At 34.6% G+C, this 20,820-nt stretch overlaps 2 protein-coding genes across 2 annotated transcripts; both read right to left on the reverse strand.

The window, feature by feature from the left end:
• Positions 1 to 1,896: 1,896 nt before the first annotated feature.
• On the reverse strand, positions 1,897 to 2,697 carry LOC145126384 (uncharacterized). The gene is made up of 2 exons (XM_079061762.1): positions 2,229 to 2,697; positions 1,897 to 2,156 (listed from the first exon to the last, which is right to left on the reverse strand). Exons 1-2 carry the CDS (start codon positions 2,695 to 2,697, stop codon positions 1,897 to 1,899), a joined length of 729 nt encoding a protein of 242 aa, XP_078917888.1.
• Positions 2,698 to 3,983: 1,286 nt separating this feature from the next.
• On the reverse strand, positions 3,984 to 4,936 carry LOC145126385 (uncharacterized). Its single transcript, XM_079061763.1, has 3 exons — positions 4,831 to 4,936; positions 4,417 to 4,752; positions 3,984 to 4,324 (listed from the first exon to the last, which is right to left on the reverse strand). Exons 1-3 carry the CDS (start codon positions 4,934 to 4,936, stop codon positions 3,984 to 3,986), a joined length of 783 nt encoding a protein of 260 aa, XP_078917889.1.
• Between the last annotated feature and the right edge of the window lie 15,884 nt (positions 4,937 to 20,820).

Genomic DNA, 20,820 nt, shown 5'->3' on the forward strand with positions numbered 1-20,820 from the left:
AAAAAAAATATCAAATAAACAACTAGAAAGAAAGTGTGAAATTTTTATCAATTTTTTTTAATTTTTTTTAATTTATTTTAAAATAAAAATCAAAATAAATAACTAGATATTAAGCGCAATCACTCCCCGGCAACGGCGCCAAAATTTGACGAGCGGTCGTTGTCGCGTCAAAAATAAAACCTTATTTCCACTAATCTAGCGAGTGGTAAGTAAGGGTCGGATCCAGGGGAGCTTATGGTTAATAGTTTAGTTACTATTTTGATTTAACGATAAAGAAATGATGATTAATTTGAGATTTATAAATATGATGACAAACAAAAAAAATATGATTTTAATTCAATTAAAAAAATGATCGCTTCCGGTTTCAGAATTAATAATTATATGAATTAGAAATGAGTGTTATTAATTTTTCATAGCCGATTCAATTAAAGTCTAAGTCAAAAATAGAAAATAATTGTAACCGCACCCTCCGTCCTACACACCGCTATTGGATGATTTGGCACGGTGGTGAGATCACTTAAAATTGTTTTAAACTTGGGACAATTAATTGATAAATGAATAAAATAAGTGTAACGATTTTATAATGTTAAAAACATAAAAAAAATCCACAAATAATATTCAACAAATTCAAATGTTCACACCCAAAAATAATACAATAAGTAAGAATTAAAACCTACTCCCGGTTGCAATCACGAGAGGATTTAGCCGCACATTGTAGACTTATACAAACTCATATTTGTATTCTTGAATTCTTGATGTCTTGATTTTGAATCTTGAAAAGTCTTGAATCTTTGATGGCTTGAATTCTTTGGAAAAAGAAAAGAATTAGGAAGACTAAAATTTTCCAAAAAATATAGAAATTTCCTAAAGAAAGTGGTGGTATGAAAATAGGTTGGTATAAGAGGTATATGAAATATGTAAGAGTGTATGAATGTGTAAGAGGGTGTGTAAGAATGTAAGAGGTGTGTAAGAATGTAAGAGGTGTGTAAGAATGTGTGATTTTGAGGTGGTATTTATAGTGAATTTTTGAAAAATTAAATACCAAAAAGAATGAAATAAAGCTAGGAATATTAAGCTTTTAGATTGGATCTAAGATCCAATCTAAATCTTATGAAAAAGAATTCAAAAGAATTAAAAAGATGGAATTATTTGGTTTTTGTTGGCTTGGCTGGCTCGGCTGGCTCCGGCTTCGGCTTGGCTTGGCTGGGGCGTTTTCTTTTCTTTTTCAATTTTTTTTTAAATTAATTTAAATTAAATAAATTCAATTTAATTACTATAAATTAATTAGAAAATAATTAATTATTTCCCACTAATTTATTTTAATTAAACCTCATTAATTAATTTAAATTCTTTTTATTTTTATTTTTAAAAACATGATTTTTATATATTATTTTTATTTTGATTTTATTAAAAATACATTTAATTAAATTAAATTATTTAGAAAATAATAAAATTATTATTTCCTAAATAAATCATTTTAATTAAATTATATTTATTTTAAAAATACAAATTTTCATTTTTTTTTATTTTGTTTTCTCGTCTTTCCAAACCCGAACATCTTCAATTCTTTTGTTTTCAATCTTGATTTCTCTTCGTGTAATTCCTTGAACTTCTTTTTGCATCTTTTTGTACCATTTTCATCATATTTACCACCTACAAACATAATTCAAATACATATCAAAGTAGCACCATTCTTAGATAAAATCGGTTATTTTACATAAATTATAGTATATTAAGCGTGATGTAAAATATACCGATCACATGTACACTTCTTCTTGAAGATCCCCGTGTAGAAACGCATTATGTACATCCATCTGATGAAGTTCCCACTGTTTAGAAGCTGATACCACCAAAAAAAACCCGAACCGTGGTCATCTTGGAGACAGGAGAAAACGTCTATGTATAATCTACACCCGCCTCTTGATGATTTCCATACACCACTAAACGAGATTTAAGTTGTTCAATTTCTCCGTTGGACAAGTACTTGATTTTATAAACCCACTGGCTGCCCAATGCTCGTTTACCGGGTGGTAAAGGTTCCAACGTCCAAGTACCATTCTCCTCTAGTGCTCGGATTTCATTTTGCATGGACTTTTTGCAACCATCGTGTTTCATGGCTTCCTTGAAAGTACGATGTTCCTGACCCGAGGTCACGACTGCAATAAAATGTTGATAACTAGGAGAAAATTTGTCACAATTTATATAATGTGTGATAGGATATGGTGTACCTTTGGAGGACTGTGGAGACGGTATAGAGGAGGACGGACTTTTAATGGCAGATGTGTTAGAGACAAAGTCTTTGAGTAGAACAGATGGGAATTTTTCCCTGTGGCCACAACCCATTTTTTCATGTGGAGTCACAGAAGGTTTAGGAGGTGTCACTATTGGAACCGAAGGTGAAGAGAATGGTTCTTCGCTAGTACCAACCAAAGGAGTACCCGGAGAGAAGTTGTTGGTATGCTCTTCATGATTAGGATGGGGTTCAACAGATAGTGGTTCCTCTCCATATATCAGATCATTATAACTAGGACATATTTCTTCAATGGTGGCATCTTCATTATTTGCGATGTCACGTATATCAGAATATGGAAAGATATCCTCAGAAAATTTAACATCACGAGATACAAAAAATTCTTTGGTATCCAAATCAAACAGTTTCCATCTTTTTTTCCAAAGGGGTAACCCACAAAGATGCATTTTCGACTTCTGCTACTGAACTTATCATTTTTAGCTCGTTGGTTATGGGCGAAACACAAACACCCAAAAGTTTTGAGAGAGTTATACGAAGGTAATGAGGCAAAAAGAATCTCATAGGGTGTTTGTTGTTTTAAAATTGATGAAGGAGTTCGGTTTATTAAGTGAGCAGCAGTGAGGACTGCTTCTCCCCAAAAATCAATGGGTAATTTTGCTTGCATCAAGAGAGCTCGTGCAACATTTAAAATGTGCCTATGTTTTCTTTCTACTCTTCCATTTTGTTGTGGTGTACTAACACATGAAGTTTGGAAAATGATTCCATGTTTAGAAAAGTAGCTAAGTAAACAGTTAAACTCTGTTCCGTTATCACTTTGAGCGATCTTTAGTTTTTGAGAAAATTGTCTTTCAACCATAGCAACAAAAGACATAAACATGTGGAAAACGTCGGTTTTATCATCTAGCAAATAAACCCAAGCAGCACGAGAGAAGTCATCTACTAAAGTTAAAAAATAACGCGCTCCACAAGAAGAAGCATGTTTGTAAGGACCCCATAAGTCACAATGTATTTTTTCAAAAATCCTACTAGTTTCATTCGTACTTAAAGGAAAATTTTCCTTAGTTTGTTTGGCTCGAAAGCATACTTCGCAAGCTTTATTTAAACTACCCTTACTATCACTAACCGGAGAGAGCAACTTCACAATCTTCTCAGAAGGATGACCCATTCTCTTGTGCCACAACTCCAAAGTAGATACTGCACCATTGACCGACATATGTAGAACCGATTCTCCTTTCTTAAAATAGTAAAGTCCGTCCCGTCTAACACCCGTTCCAATCAGCCTCCTCGACCGGTCCTATATAGCACACATATGTGAGTCAAAAGCAGCAACACATTTCATATCATCATTTAATTGAGACACATATATGAGATTGCAGTTTAGTTTTGGAACCAAGAGAACACTTTTAAGCATTATTTTGTCTGACAATCAAACCAAGCATTTGTTAGTTCCAATGACCTTTTTGCCATTTGGTAATCCCACAAGGCGGCCCGAAATTCTTTCAACTTCCCTGAGCCATGAGACATCACCTGTAACATGGTGTGTTGCCCCAGAGTCTATTATCCATAATCTTTTATAAAACTCACCATTTAGGCGCTGATCGGTGATTCTTGCATTACCCATTAGACCAGTTAAGGTTTTCCATTGCTCGGCTGTAAAAAGCAGTGGTGATGTTTCATTGTTGCCGCTCCCGGAGGTAAGTGAGACGGTATTGGCACGAGTGTTTGTTCTTCCTCAGCCTCTACCACCTGATTTTCCTCCACGCCTAGCCATGTTTGTTTTGCTCCGGTCTTCCCACCACTCAGGGTATCCAACAAGTTCAAAACAACTTGTAGCCTCATGTCCCATCTTTTTACAGTGAGTACAGGTCAGGTGTGACTTATCCACCCATTCTCGAACTTTTCCCTTGTCTCCGCCTGCACGTATTGAGAAACCCAGTGCTCCATGAGGCTTCTCATCTGTCACACTCTTTGCATTCCGAACACGTTCATCTTGAATCACCAATTGAAAAGCTTTATTCAAGGATGGCAAAGGATCTTGTGACAGGATACTAGTACGTAGTGCAGCAAAATGGTCTGAGTTCAGCCCCATGAGAATTTATGCAGCATGTCATTGTCCCTTCTTGTCTCGTGTTCAATTCCTGCGGTACAATTGGCACAACAAGAACAAGCAATTATGGGTTCATGGTTGTGTAATTCTTCCCACAAGCCTGTCAGTCTACCGAAGTACTCAGCCACCGACATGTTATTGGCTTGTTCACATTTAGCAATAGAAGACTTCAATTGTTGTATTTTGGGGCCATTCACCAAAGCGTATCTGGACTTCAATGTATCCCACAACCGTTTAGCATCACGATATTTTGAAAGATAACACTTCACCTCTGTGTCGATTGTGTTCATCATCCAGGATACCAACATGGCATTGATAGTATCCCAATCAGCCTTTGTGCAAGGAGGTACAGGTTCAGTAATCGTACCATCTAGAAACCCAAACTTTCTGCGTGCTTCCAAAGCGGTTCGTATGTCACCAGCCCAATCGTCATAGTTGTCTCCTCACAGCTTGGTCGGAGTGATAAAATCACCTGGCCTATCTTGAGGACCAAGGTAGAAAGGCGAGTTTGCCTTTATTTTTTCCGGCGGCGGATTACTGGAACCACTTTTATCCTTCCCACCGTCGTCTTTCCCCATTTTTAAGATTTCTTATTCGCCTGCTCTGATACCATGAAAAGTTCTATGGCTCAAAATCATGCCTTCATTCAATTGATACGTTCGAATAAATACAATTCTGGATCCTGATATTCAGGAGCTAACATCTATCAAAATAATTTAAAAACAAAGAGATAAAACAAACTAAAGAGATAAACTCTGAACAATTTGAACCAAAGCTAACCAACATAAATGCATAATCCCTCTCTTCATGTATTAGATCAAAGTTTAAAGTTCCAACCCCTTTTTCCATCAAGTTCATATGGAATGGTATCACAGCGAAATACCTTACCTAGGTTGGTGCTACCGTAACACTTTGTATCTTGTCCATGGTGCAACACTTATTAGCCTTTGTAAAGTGTTATTGTATTCTCTTAATACAATGTATGTGAAACCATATAATACTAGTATAACTTCGAAAAAATAACAAAATTTATTTACATCGTAAACCAATTTATATAGATATGCATATACACAAGTTTCTATACATGTTACACCTCGTCCATATAGGCAATAACTATGATAATGATAATACAAAATGTATACATCACTAACAACACCATAATTAACGATAAAAGAAAATATCTTTTGAACTAAATAATAGTGCATATTTTTTGTTTTGACATTTCATCAAACATTTTATGTACAATTAATGATTCATTAATTAAATTGCAACAAAATACGATAATATAATGGTAATAACACATTCCATCACAATGCTAATATCAATATCTCGTTCATTCTCATTCTTCGTCATTTAAAAAAAATGAACGTTATTTATGGATGTTTTTACAAACCAGTCTCACAACCAACACTTCAAATGCAAATCAACCAACACTTCTAAGGTAAAATCAAAATATTTCATAATAAAAGAAGGTGACATTCAAGCTTAAACCTAACAATAAATCAGCTAAGTCAAGCAATCATTTCATGTCTATCATGTTTGATATGCGGTAACGATCGAATTTATTTTTATTATTTTTTTCCTTAATCTTTTAGACTGGAGGGTGTGGTTGCGGTTCCGAGTGTGGTTTGCCACCTAAGTCGTGCCAAACACCACGTCGAGTCTGCGGTTCCGAGTGTAGTTATTCTCTCCTCGGCTAGAAAGTGTCGAGTCTCTCTCTCTCTCTCTCTCTCTCTCTCTCTCTCTCTCTCTCTCTCTCTCTCTCTTCTTCCTTTTTTTTCTCCACCCCTCCTTGCCCATGGTTTTAAAATGGATGCCACACCACAATCTTATATGGAGTTGATGTGGAGATGAGGTTGAGAGTTTTGCCATGGTATAACCATGGCATGGCATAGTCTTATCTCCTATAAGATGTCAAAAGCGTCTTGTTGGCGTAGCTAGTTTATGTCCAATGTATATAGAATCAATAATTTGGAAATCGGCGAATGTAGCATGATGCATACGTCCAATTGTACCAAATTCACGAATAATCTCAATTAATTTATATGAAAATGAAGCGAATTGAATTATAATTTACCGACAATACTAACATTTAGCAAAAATAAATAAATAGACACGTCAAACATGGAAAATGGTTTATTCGTCACTTAAAACATACTTTAATTGTTTACCACATTATAAATTGTCTTATTTATGAAGTTTGACATCGTTATTATTATGAAAAGTAATAATCATACTAATATATAAATTATTCATAAATTTTATATCAATTAAACAAAACTTATAACGTGTTAACTAGATCCAACCTAGTATTTAAGCCAGCTTAAAATTTATTTATTTTAACGAAAACTCAATTTGATATTTTACTTGGCCCATCTAACCTTGTACAATTTGCAAGCTACAGTTCATTAGTACCTAAATTATTCGACCTGCTTTGGTTTTCTAGTGAATACAAACCACCGAACAATGAAACTGGATTTTATATTTAATATGCAAAATATATATCATTCATACTTAATTATATTCTGAAAGAAGAGGCCACGTTATGTCGTTATCCCACACACGTATCACTAACTTATTTTATTTGCCTATGTCTTAGGAAACATCCTCATGTTCTTTAAATATTTTCTCTATTTTTGTTTTTGTTTTATGCATATACCCTTGACCAGTAGCAATGTATTTCAATCATGCTTTTTAAGACATTCTTCAGCTTTAGTAAAATAAATAAGAATCCAATGTTTGACCATCTTTCATAATATATATATATATATATATATATATATATATATATATATATATATATATATATATAGGACCAGACGGTGGACAACGCGGACGATCACCAATGATGCATTCAACAAGATTTGGTGAAGTGGGTTGACAAAACTTTCGATTTGAAAGTTAGTTAAGGAACAATATCAAACACTCTTAAGAGATCATCGGAGTTCCTATCAGCTAACTTTGCCAAAGATGGATCTTCCAAGCGTCACAAAGCAGCCAAGTATCCGGACATGGAGAAAGTTGTTTATGAATGGTTTCTCCAACATCAAGAGCATGTGAATATAACAAGAGAGTTAATCATAGAGAAGGCGGTTGAGACATTCATGAGATTGAGAACTTGATTACGAGAATGCATTATCGGAACAAAAAGGATGTGAATGTGTTGTTAGATTATCCTGATGAAAATAATGAATGTTACGAGGTTCAAAACATTGAAGAAATTATCGCGGATACCGTTTAAAATTTGGTTGATGATGATTCAGTACCTTTGGAAATTGTTACTCGGAAAGAAGCATTGCAAGCGGAAAGAACTCTTCACAACTTTTAGTTGCAATACGAGAATACAATGCCTCGACTCTTAAGTGCAATTGGGATATTTAAATATGAACTCAATATAGATTTGAAGTTCATAAAAAAATAAGTGACTATAGATTCATTTTTTACTAGACTATTCTAGAATTTTGGAATATTTTAATAATTATTAATTTATAGTTTCCTTAGAACCAATATATTTACATTGGGATTTCAAAAAAATTATTATTTTATTATTTTATCGATTGGGGGTCCAATTTTGTACTGGTCCCAAGTTGGAACCGGACAAATTATTAATTTTATCGAGGTTGTTAATTTATCGAGTATTAAATTATAGAGGATCTACTTTATTGGTTTTTATAATTATTTTGCATTAAACTCTAAATAAGTAATTTAATTGGTTTATTAAATTGTGAATAAAGTATTTAAGTTATTAATCAATGATTTTATATACAAATCTGATTTGGAAGGAATGATGACAAAGACGGTGACACAAGTGGTTGGTGGTGGGGTGCGGTAGTTGTGGTTTTGGTGGTGGTGGTAGAGTTCGGGTTTAACTTCTTTAAATATGTAAATTAGTGTATAATGAATTGTATTACGTTATGTTGTGAATTTTATGTATTAAACTAAAAAGGATTGTATTAAGTTGTATATTCTCATGAGAAGCCTCTCAGGACCGAAGCCTCTCATGAGAAGCCTCTCAGGACCGAAGCCTCTCATTAGAAGCCTCTCAGGACAGAAGCCTCGCATGAGAAGCCTCTCAGACAGCCCATGCGAGAGGTCTCGCAGACGGCCCCTTTTTACCGGTTTTTCGACTACGACTTCGTTTTAACTCCGTTTTTCATTATTTTAACGTGGGATTTTCACCCAAAACTTTATTTTATAAACTAAGGCCCCAAAATATATAAATCTCCAGGGTTTTTATAAAAATATATTAAAAGAATTAGTGGTTGAACTAATTATTGAGGGAATATTTGCTTTTCCTTATTTTATGACAAAAGCAAACCACCACCACCTCACTCTATGATCAGCCACTCTTTCCCACTACTCCTTGTCACCTTAGTGGACCTTTACACCCTATCTCCAGCTCTTCCCACGTTCTAAGAGCTGGAGGATTGGTCCTCTCTCCTCATTCTCCTTAAAAGCTCTTTCATTCTACACTTAGCAACCAAGAACACTCTCCAAAATTCTCTCATCTTTTCTCTCAACTTCAAGAACTTCAAGGCTTTCTCCAGGGATTTCTTTCTTCAATTAATTCTCGAATCATCAAGACATCTTCTTAGTGTTCTTGGGTTGAACACTTCCTCTATCTCACTTTCATCTACTGAAATCACATAAGGGGAGTTCATACCCCTACATTTACATGTTTTTCTTAAGTTTTAAGGGGGGAATACAAGTAAAATCATCAAGAACACAATTAAACTTTTTCTATCAGATTACATCAGAAAAGATGAACTTCGATCACGGACTGTTTTGGTCAACTTAAATATTTTAGTTTTCAAAACTGTTCCAGGTGCAAGTAGTTCAAACTCTTAGCTTTAAAATGGCTACTTGCACATCTCCATATGATTTTTCTACAATTTATGGTGATTTTTACAAAACTGCCTATCATTTCAAAGGCAAACCCAGACCAGTCTGTGATTATGAACATTTTCACCTCTGTTAGAGATCACTAAAAATCATGATAAAATTTACGAACAAACTAGTCTCATATTCCAAACTCTCAGAATTTGCGGATTTAGATTTAGAGCTTTGATGATTTTTCTATAAATTTTCTAAGAACAGTAACAGAAACTGTATACAACAAAAAGTTGCTGTCAATTTCATTTCACCTTGTAACGTGTTGAGCAAGGTGTATATCTTTATGTGATTATATGTTATTGCAATATATGACATTTTATCTTAATATTTAGACACACATCAGTTTACAAATGGATTTGGACATATAAAATATAAAGAATAACAAGTGATTATAATCAAAGTACAACCGATACATTCAAACATTTAATAAACTATTTTGAATATAGTTTGCATACATTACTACGTACTACCCTTGGTTGATAAACTATAATAGGTATAGTTTATGATACATTACATAATACATACATTTAAAAAGGGTACATTTATACAAAGGATATTTTCATTAAGCAAGGTACGGCCATACGGTACCAAGTTTTCATAACACGTAATTCCGTTAATGACTTTATGAAACATTACATAACACATACATTTAAAAAGGGTACATTTATACAAAGGATATTTTCATTAAGCAAGGTACGACCATACGGTACCAAGTTTTCATTACATTACACGTAAATTCGTTAATGACTTCTGTGAGACATTCGATTCAATTTATAATAACTCACATGTGGTATTAACAAACATAGAATTTACGGGGATTTCACTAAAATCAAACGAGTTTATGTCGATTTAAACTTGCATTGTTTTACTATAAGGAACGAACACTACTTGTACATTTCGGTCTTTGGGTTTTAAGACTACATTTACACATTAAGGAAAATATTGGATTTTCTGGAACGAACACTACTTTTACAAGAAAAGGCTTTAATAAACTCACATAAAGTATTAATGAATATTGGAATTTACGGGAACTTCATTAAAATTAAACGAGTTTATGTCGATTTAAACTTACATTATTTATTATAAGTAAGAAAAGTTACTTATACATTTCGGTCTTTGGATTTAAGACTACATATACATTTTAAGGAAAATATTGGATTTTTCTAAAACAAATACTACTTTTACAAACGAAAGGCTTTTAATAATACCAAATAAAATCTTATGAACTCACCAACCTTTGTGTTGACACTTTTTCAAACAACTTGTATTCTCAGGAAATCATTAAACAGGTAACCAAGTGCTTTTGAGGATGGGACGCTAAGGCGTCTACTATTTCATATTTTGTCAACATATTGTAATTGATTCGTAAACATGTAATTCATACAATGATGTAACTTTTTCAATTATATATATGTTGGTTGTGTTTGCTTGAATTACTATTACAATTGTTGTTATGATACTATACATGAAGTCCTCCACCCCCGGACATTTCCGCCATCCTTGGTTTGGGGGTGTGACAGATTGGTATCAGAGCACAGTTTATAGTGAATTAAGTATATCAAACCACATAAGATATACAAACTATAAACACAATTGGGACTAATAGTCTCTGATTTGTGCATTTTTCAAATAAATATACTTTTAGAAAATAAATGATTTTCTTGATTAAAGTATACATACATACATTACATGCTCGCATGGTATCATAACTAGCGAAAACATAAAGCAAAAGAAGAAGAGTTGAACATTTTGAGTATGCCTTAGTATATGTGGATTAATTCTGGGAAGGATATAGCCTGATCAACTATATCTGTCCGGGAATTGACTTGCATATACCGGGGGATGGTCAGGATGGGCAACAAATCTAACAAACCTAATAACACACTACAAATGATACTTTAAGAACTCAAAACTAAACATTTACAAATACTATAGGAGTATTTTGTGTTACTATAATAAATTATCTGAGAATTAAATAGGTCTTTATTTATAGATCAATAGCTGCTAAGTGGATGCGCTAAGGTCATATGTAACTAAGATGCTATAGACTTAGAATTTATGTATCTTTGTTTCACTTCATGTCCTTGTTTGGTTGTGGTCTTGGAGTTAGGGTCATCTATTCGAAGGAATATTATATCTTAATCACATATGACTGGTATGCACTTTGCAACTAATGAAGTAACCGATAAAGATCTTTTTAAAACATAAATATATTAATTATGTCCCGACTAAATTAGTATGTGTGAAACTTTTACAAACGGTCATATACTTGGAAACAAGAAGCTGCTTTCCAAATGTTAAAACAAGCCCTATGCAGAGCACCGATCTTGTCTCTCCTAGAGGGAACCGAAGACTTCGTAGTGTACTGTGATGCTTCGAATCAAGGCCTCGGATGTGTGCTCATGCAGAGAGGGAAGGTTATCGCGTATGCATCAAGACAGCTTAAGACGCACGAGGTTAATTATACTACGCACGACCTGGAATTAGGAGCAGTAGTATTCGCTTTGAAGATCTGGAGACACTACCTCTACGACACGAAATGCACTATCTTCACTGATCACAAAAGTCTTCAGCATATCCTCAATCAGAAAGAGCTCAACATGCGACAGAGGAGATGGGTAGAGTTGCTGAATGACTACGAGTGCGAAATTCGTTATCATCCGGGCAAGGCCAATGTAGTGGCCGATGCTCTAAGCAGGAAGGAGTACTCGGGCCGCCGAGTAAAATCCTTAACAATGACAATCCATTCCCACCTGACCATACAAATCAAGGAAGCTCAACTAGAAGCTTTGAAACCAGAAAAGGTGGCAGGAGAGACATTAAGGGGAATGGATAAAAACTTAGAAGTCAAGGATGATGGAGCACGTTATATCATGAACCGGATTTGGACACCGAAGTTCGGTGGACTCCGAGACGTCGTCATGAATGAAGCACACAAGACTCGATACTCCATCCATCCCGGGTCGGATAAGATGTATCTGGACCTCAAGAAATTATACTGGTGGCCGAACATGAAAGCTGAGATTGCTACCTATGTGAGCAAGTGCCTGACTTGCGCCAAGGTCAAAATCGAATACCAGAAACCATCCGGGCTATTACAACAGCCGGATATACCTGAGTGGAAGTGGGAACGAATAACCATGGACTTCATAACCAAGCTGCCTAAGACATCGGGCGGGCTTGACACCATATGGGTAATCGTAGACAGATTGACCAAATCAGCACACTTCCTACCGATAAAAGAAACCGACAAGATGGAGAAGCTGACTAGAACGTACATCAAAGAGATTGTACGACTCCATGGTGTGCCGATATCCATTATCTCCGATAGAGATAGTAGATTTACCTCACGGTTTTGGCAGTCTCTACAAAAATCCTTGGGAACTAGGCTTGACATGAGTACGGCCTACCACCCACAAACCGACGGACAGAGCGAACGAACCATTCAAACGTTGGAAGACATGTTAAGAGCTTGTGTGATAGACTTCGGTAAAGCATGGGATACCCATCTACCGCTTATCGAATTCTCCTACAATAACAGCTATCATACTAGCATCAAAGTCACTCCATTCAAAGCTCTTTACGGTCGCAAATGCAGATCACCCCTGTGTTGGGCTGAGGTGGGGGATACACAGCTAGCTAGAGGGCAAGTCTCTAATAGCACCCTCACTGGCCCTGAAATCATAAGGGAAAAGAGTCTCGAGATCGGCAAAAGAGTTACGCAGACAAACAACGCAAACCCTTGGAATTCCAGGTGGGTGATCGTGTACTACTAAACGTTTCCCCTTGGAAAGGAATGATACGATTCGGCAAACGCGGGAAACTAAATCCAAGGTACATCGGGCCATTCGAAATCCTTGCTAGGATTGGGCCAGTAGCATACAAACTTTGATTACCTCAGGAACTCGACAAAGTACATCCCACATTTCACGTGTCGAACCTAAAGAAGTGTTTGTCTGGTGAGACACTCGTAATACCACTCGACGAAATCGAAGTAAACAAAAATCTCCACTTCGTGGAGGAACCAGTCAAAATCATGGATCGGGAAATCAAACGAACGAAACAAAGTCGTATTCCCATCGTGAAGGTCCGTTGGAACGCTAAACGAGGGCCTGAGTTCACCTGGGAACGCGAAGATCAAATGAAACAAAAATACCCACATCTTTTCCCAAACTCTTGATGTCCCAGTCAAATGCAAATTTCGGGACGAAATTCCTTCTAACGGGGGTATGATCTGATAACCGTCAAAATTGAGTCAAGTCAAAGTCAAACAAAGTCAACAAGTCAAAACCAATCGACTCTATTAACCCTTGTATATTAGGGTTTACACTATGTAATTACTGTGCAATGCAATATTTTAATGAGAGAAACATTATTTGGAAAGTTCGTGTGTTGAATTTCCTAAGTCTCAAATGCAGTAAACATTGAACCAAAACGATAAAAATTTTTTTTACTATTGCACACTCATCGGGAGTGTGTACGACACTAAAACACGGTTTAACGGGGTTTACGAACCTTGCGTTGTGAAGCCGGACACTCAAATTAATCACAAACGAAACCTCTCTAAATCGTTTTCACTCTATCTCTTTCTATTTGAAATCTCTCCCAAATCTCTCTCAAAAGTTACTTTAACTTTTTGTAATCATTCGGGCCATCCCGACCCTTAACAGGGTCAAAAACCACTTGAAACGGGGTAAAAACGGGTAAAATAACCTTAAGGAACCAAAACCCTCCTATTAGAAGCGAAAACTCTCATGAGAAGCCTCTCAGGACCGAAGCCTCTCAGGACCGAAGCCTCTCATGAGAAGCCTCTCAGGACCGAAGCCTCTCATTAGAAGCCTCTCAGGACAGAAGCCTCGCATGAGAAGCCTCTCAGACAGCCCATGCGAGAGGTCTCGCAGACGGCCCCTTTTTACTGGTTTTTCGACTACGACTTCGTTTTAACTCCGTTTTTCATTATTTTAACGTGAGATTTTCACCCAAAACTTTATTTTATAAACTAAGGCCCCAAAATATATAAATCTCCAGGGTTTTTATAAAAATATATTAAAAGAATTAGTGGTTGAACTAATTATTGAGGGAATATTTGCTTTTCCTTATTTTATGACAAAAGCAAACCACCACCACCTCACTCTATGATCAGCCACTCTTTCCCACTACTCCTTGTCACCTTAGTGGACCTTTACACCCTATCTCCAGCTCTTCCCACGTTCTAAGAGCTGGAGGATTGGTCCTCTCTCCTCATTCTCCTTAAAAGCTCTTTCATTCTACACTTATCAACCAAGAACACTCTCCAAAATTCTCTCATCTTTTCTCTCAACTTCAAGAACTTCAAGGCTTTCTCCAGGGATTTCTTTCTTCAATTAATTCTCGAATCATCAAGACATCTTCTTAGTGTTCTTGGGTTGAACACTTCCTCTATCTCACTTTCATCTACCGAAATCACATAAGGTGAGTTCATACCCCTACATTTACATGTTTTTCTTAAGTTTTAAGGGGGGAATACAAGTAAAATCATCAAGAACACAATTAAACTTTTTCTATCAGATTACATTAGAAAAGATGAACTTCGATCACGGACTGTTTTGGTCAACTTAAATATTTTAGTTTTCAAAACTGTTCCAGGTGCAAGTAGTTCAAACTCTTAGCTTTAAAATGGCTACTTGCACATCTCCATATGATTTTTCTACAATTTATGGTGATTTTTACAAAACTGCCTATCATTTCAAAGGCAAACCCAGACCAGTCTGTGATTATGAACATTTTCACCTCTGTTAGAGATCACTAAAAATCATGATAAAATTTACGAACAAACTAGTCTCATATTCCAAACTCTCAGAATTTGCGGATTTAGATTTAGAGCTTTGATGATTTTTCTATAAATTTTCTAAGAACAGTAACAGAAACTGTATACAACAAAAAGTTGCTGTCAATTTCATTTCACCTTGTAACGTGTTGAGCAAGGTGTATATCTTTATGTGATTTTATGTTATTGCAATATATGACATTTTATCTTAATATTTAGACACACATCAGTTTACAAATGGATTTGGACATATAAAATATAAAGAATAACAAGTGATTATAATCAAAGTACAACCGATACATTCAAACATTTAATAAACTATTTTGAATATAGTTTGCATACATTACTACGTACTACCCTTGGTTGATAAACTATAATAGGTATAGTTTATGATACATTACATAATACATACATTTAAAAAGGGTACATTTATACAAATGATATTTTCATTAAGCAAGGTACGGCCATACGGTACCAAGTTTTCATAACACGTAATTCCGTTAATGACTTTATGAAACATTACATAACACATACATTTAAAAAGGGTACATTTATACAAAGGATATTTTCATTAAGCAAGGTACGACCATACGGTACCAAGTTTTCATTACATTACACGTAAATTCGTTAATGACTTCTGTGAGACATTCGATTCAATTTATAATAACTCACATGTGGTATTAACAAACATAGAATTTACGGGGATTTCACTAAAATCAAACGAGTTTATGTCGATTTAAACTTGCATTGTTTTACTATAAGGAACGAACACTACTTGTACATTTCGGTCTTTGGGTTTTAAGACTACATTTACACATTAAGGAAAATATTGGATTTTCTGGAACGAACACTACTTTTACAAGAAAAGGCTTTAATAAACTCACATAAAGTATTAATGAATATTGGAATTTACGGGAACTTCATTAAAATTAAACGAGTTTATGTCGATTTAAACTTACATTATTTATTATAAGTAAGAAAAGTTACTTATACATTTCGGTCTTTGGATTTAAGACTACATATACATTTTAAGGAAAATATTGGATTTTTCTAAAACAAATACTACTTTTACAAACGAAAGGCTTTTAATAATACCAAATAAAATCTTATGAACTCACCAACCTTTGTGTTGACACTTTTTCAAACAACTTGTATTCTCAGGAAATCATTAAACAGGTAACCAATTGCTTTTGAGGATGGGACGCTAAGGCGTCTACTATTTCATATTTTGTCAACATATTGTAATTGATTCGTAAACATGTAATTCATACAATGATGTAACTTTTTCAGTTATATATATGTTGGTTGTGTTTGCTTGAATTACTATTACAATTGTTGTTATGATACTATACATGAAGTCCTCCACCCCCGGACATTTCCGCCATCCTTGGTTTGGGGGTGTGACACATGTTCTTACCGTCAAACCTCTCTGAAGAACCAAACAATGTCGCCTCACTTTAAAGATGATTAACTCTTATAACTAGTCAGATATGATGTTTTATGGTGATTATCGATATGATGTATGTGTTGTACACAAAGTGTGTGATGAAATGCCACAATGAAATTTGGTAAGCCATTGAGTTGTGAATATATGTGTTTTATGTATTAATTTGTGAATATGTAAGTTATTAAGTTGTGAATGTGTATTTTTTTGATGCATTGAGTTGTGAATTTGTGTCTGAAATATTGAATTAAGATGTGAATTAGTGTTTGGAATGTTGTATTAAAATGTGAATTCTGTTTTTTATCCAAATTTGATTTTTAAGGGAAGGATGTTGGCGGTGATGGCACCAGTGGTTGGTGGTGGCGATAGCTGATGGCAACGTATGGTAGTTAGCGGTGTTGATGATCGTGGTGGTGGTAAAGTAAGGACATGTTCTAATCGAGGAAGATTCCATAGCAAAAGAGCTATTCCCGATGGAGAACAAAGAGAAACCAAAATTCGAAAGTACAGGAGGAGGTGGGAGAGGATTTCCATCTAACCTAAGAGAGTAAGTTCAAAGAAGTTGATTCAATCCTTAATTATTAACTCGTCTTTTAATTAAAGCTATGATCCATATTTTCGATTCGCAATATGAAGAGGCATGTCGTAATCACATCACAATTCTATTTTAGGTAGGTAAAACACTTTACCAATTTCAATCATCATGAAATTCTTAGATCTCTTGAGATTCATTGAACTATCAATGACGTGTTAATCTCGGATCATGCTCTTACATTTGTGACTGGGATACCGAGGATCACAAACAAGATGTGAATAACCATGCAAACACGTGTGACACCGTTTTTCTCATTTATGATCTCACATTGATGTGTTGGTTACCCAAACACGCTTCATCAACAATCATAAACTTGAATTGTGTCATCATTTTTCAATTTATAGTCCCAATTAAGTGTGTCGTTTACCCACACACGATCCACTAATAACCGATAAATAAATGATGTGAGTTTTCAGCTAACGACAATCCACCACACACATAAACGGTGAGTGAAATGGACACTCATTTAACAGACATTTTATAGGTCGTTTTCTTGTACCTCTCGTATAGTGAATGAGGCTTACTCTTGATTCGATTAACGACTCTTTATTGTTTTGCATATACTATTATATACTGTTATAATAAATATGTAAGGGTGTATTTTAAACTTTTTAAGAATACAAGGTTTAAATCTTATTGATTTAATTAACTTTTAATTAATTAATATTAAACAATTTAAGATTTAGTAATTATCTTTACTTAAACTTTTAATTACTTAAAATTAAATCTTTTAAGAATTAAACAATTAACTTAATTAAACTTTTAATTAAATAATATTAATTCTTTTCTTCTTTCTTAATTTTCAAATTCATGTAAGATTTGTAACACAGTAAATTTCCAAAAAAAAATTTCATTTAAAAATCACATTAATTTCATTATCACAATCACAAAAACCCCCAAATATCTAGTTATCAAAACACATGTTCATAAATTGTTTAAAACACAATCCAGGATCCTCCAAAACATATATCCATCTAGTGTGTGTACAATCAAGTCGGTGCCTTCCCGTGATCCTGAGAAGTACGTGAAACACATAACACATAACACGGTAAGCACGAAGCTTAGTGAGTTCCCCAAAATACCACACATATCCCATTAGCCTCTCATGGCTATACTCAGATAAGACCCTCCGGTTAATGTGTCTCAATGGGACCCTTCGGTCCTAACTCAGCAAGCTCAGAATAATACACAACATAAATCACATAGACATAATGCAGGATATCACAATACTCAATATAAGCACATAAGACCCTCCGGTCACACAAAGGTTACCACTCTAGGTAAGTATAGTGAGAAGACTCACCTCGTAAGAAATCGGATAACCTTGAACTCAAATCACCGGTCTAGCCTCCGCCTAACACACGCGATAATTATCTCTAATTAATAACGACTCTCAAAGAAGCTAGACTAAACCCTTCTACAAACTCACAGAAGGATAAAAGACAATTTTACCCTTCCATGGCCTTAATAGTCCACAAATTGACCAAACCCTAAAAGTCAACGGAAGCGCGTACACTGTGCGTACAAGCCCTCTACGCTGGGCATACTCCTTCGCCATGCATGCATCGTGGATTCTCGACCTTACGCTGCGCGTACTGAGATTACGCTCAGCGTACGCCCCAATTTTTCTCTTCCTACTCATTTGGTCTTAATCCGTTAAGACCTTAGCTCAAATCTCAGATTTGGACTCCCTAAAGGCTCATACTCCATAAAGTCTCTGACTTTAAGCCTTTGCATGGCTGAAAAAGTCACAAACACCAAAACTCTCACTCTCTATTCTCAAGAATGCTCATATCTCATGCATGGGGTGGTTTTTGACGTCCAAGACTCCATTTTTATGAAACCACTCCATTAAAACACTAAAAGGGACAGATATTAGGCTATGGAGTTTCAACAACTCATAAAGCTTCAAGCTTTAGGACCAAAAACCCTAAAATGGACCACATAAAGCACAAATCAAAAAGGATGAGAAAGCTTTGAGATTTATACCTCTAACTAAAGCTCCAACCATAGATAAGCTCCAGATCCAAAGCCTGGACTCCCACTCCTTCCTCTTCAAAGCTTCTTCTTCACTCCAAAGAAACCACAAGAACACTTAATAGCTCACAAATGGACACCCAAGCTCAAGGGATGAGAAATTAGGGTTTGAGAGGGTTGATGTCTGGGAATGGTGGCCAGGAATGAGGCCATCATGTCCTTTAAATAGGGATGTCACACCCCGATCCTTGTCGGAATCGATCAAGGCGTGATATATTGTTCAAAGTCTCATGACAACTATGTTATAATATGATTAGATTCAATTAAGTACTAAGTATGCAAACAAGATCCACAACATACAAATACATATCCAAATACGAACAACATTTATTACATCAAATTTAAATTGTCTTGTGGATTTCTAAGGCGCAACCTATTTTTCATCATTCTTCATTCTTCAAATCTGCACCATGGGTAAAAACAGGTCAACTACGAGAGTTGGTGAGTAATCAAATTTTAGTAGAGAAAATTGTGAAGTTGAAACATTTATAATTTGAAATCTGTTTTCTTTTGAAGTCGCCAAACAATTGTATTTGAGATAACGGTTTATAAATCAAAAATTGATTAACAATTGATAACAACAACAATAAGTCCTCACCCTATATATATACATATGTATATATATATATAAATATATATAGGATGGAGCATCTAATCATCATACACACTCAACCACGTGTGATCAATCACCTTAGCGTCCCAAGGCGGGGTGGTCAACCCAATAGCGCTATTATTGTCCATAACGTACCTCAAGAATACGGGCATAGTCATGGAGATTAGACTAAAAATGATAATGCACTACAAGTACATGTAGCGTAAACGAACAATAGTTATACAATTAATGACTCACGTATAAATGTCCCAACAATGTCTCAATTGTGATAAAACAATAAAATGAAGTTGGAACATATTAGAACCACATGATACACCCCAAAAGTATTGAAAATTATAAAATATGGGGTAGATTACTCACATTAGTCCCAAAACGAAATGCGTGTGTCGTACGATAGATGATTCGGGTCAAAATGACATAGAACCTAATATAATTAATAGTTTTGGTTTAGGAACTGCTAAACGAGAATGGAGTATTAATACAAATAATTAGACACATATTCTTATATTAGATGAATTAACAATAATTCATTTTGATTATAATATTAAGGTATTTATTTGTTAAATGAATTTTAAATTGAATTACTTACTTTGCATAATTAATTTATATTTTCAATTTAGGCCAGATTTTAATAATTTCTTATTAAAATAATAACTTGCCCAATTATAACTATTTACAAATTTTAACAATTATTTATATGAAATAATCATTAAAATGCATTTTTACATGCTTAAATACTTAGGAAAGTAGTTTTAAATAGTAAACAGTATTGAAAAATTATGAAATTATTAGGAAATCATTATTTCATACAATATGAATTACTGTAAAATTTGTATATTTTTCTGAACTGTTTTAGTATTTATTTAATATTTTAATGATTAAACAACACAAAATTCAGGAAAAATAGTAAATGATTCTCAAAAAATCTGTAAAATTAACCATAGTTTTATAACATGATGTAGAGCCCAGTGTATAAGTTTCAGATATTTATGACTATGGGAAGTATTTTTTATATATTTCATTATTAATTAATCAATAAAATCATAAATAATAGTAAACAGTAATATAAATGCA

The sequence above is a fragment of the Lactuca virosa genome, chromosome 7 (genome assembly GCF_052849685.1).
Source record: "Lactuca virosa cultivar CGN04683 chromosome 7, Lactuca_virosa_CGN04683_v6, whole genome shotgun sequence".
Taxonomy (NCBI): Eukaryota; Viridiplantae; Streptophyta; class Magnoliopsida; order Asterales; family Asteraceae; genus Lactuca; species Lactuca virosa.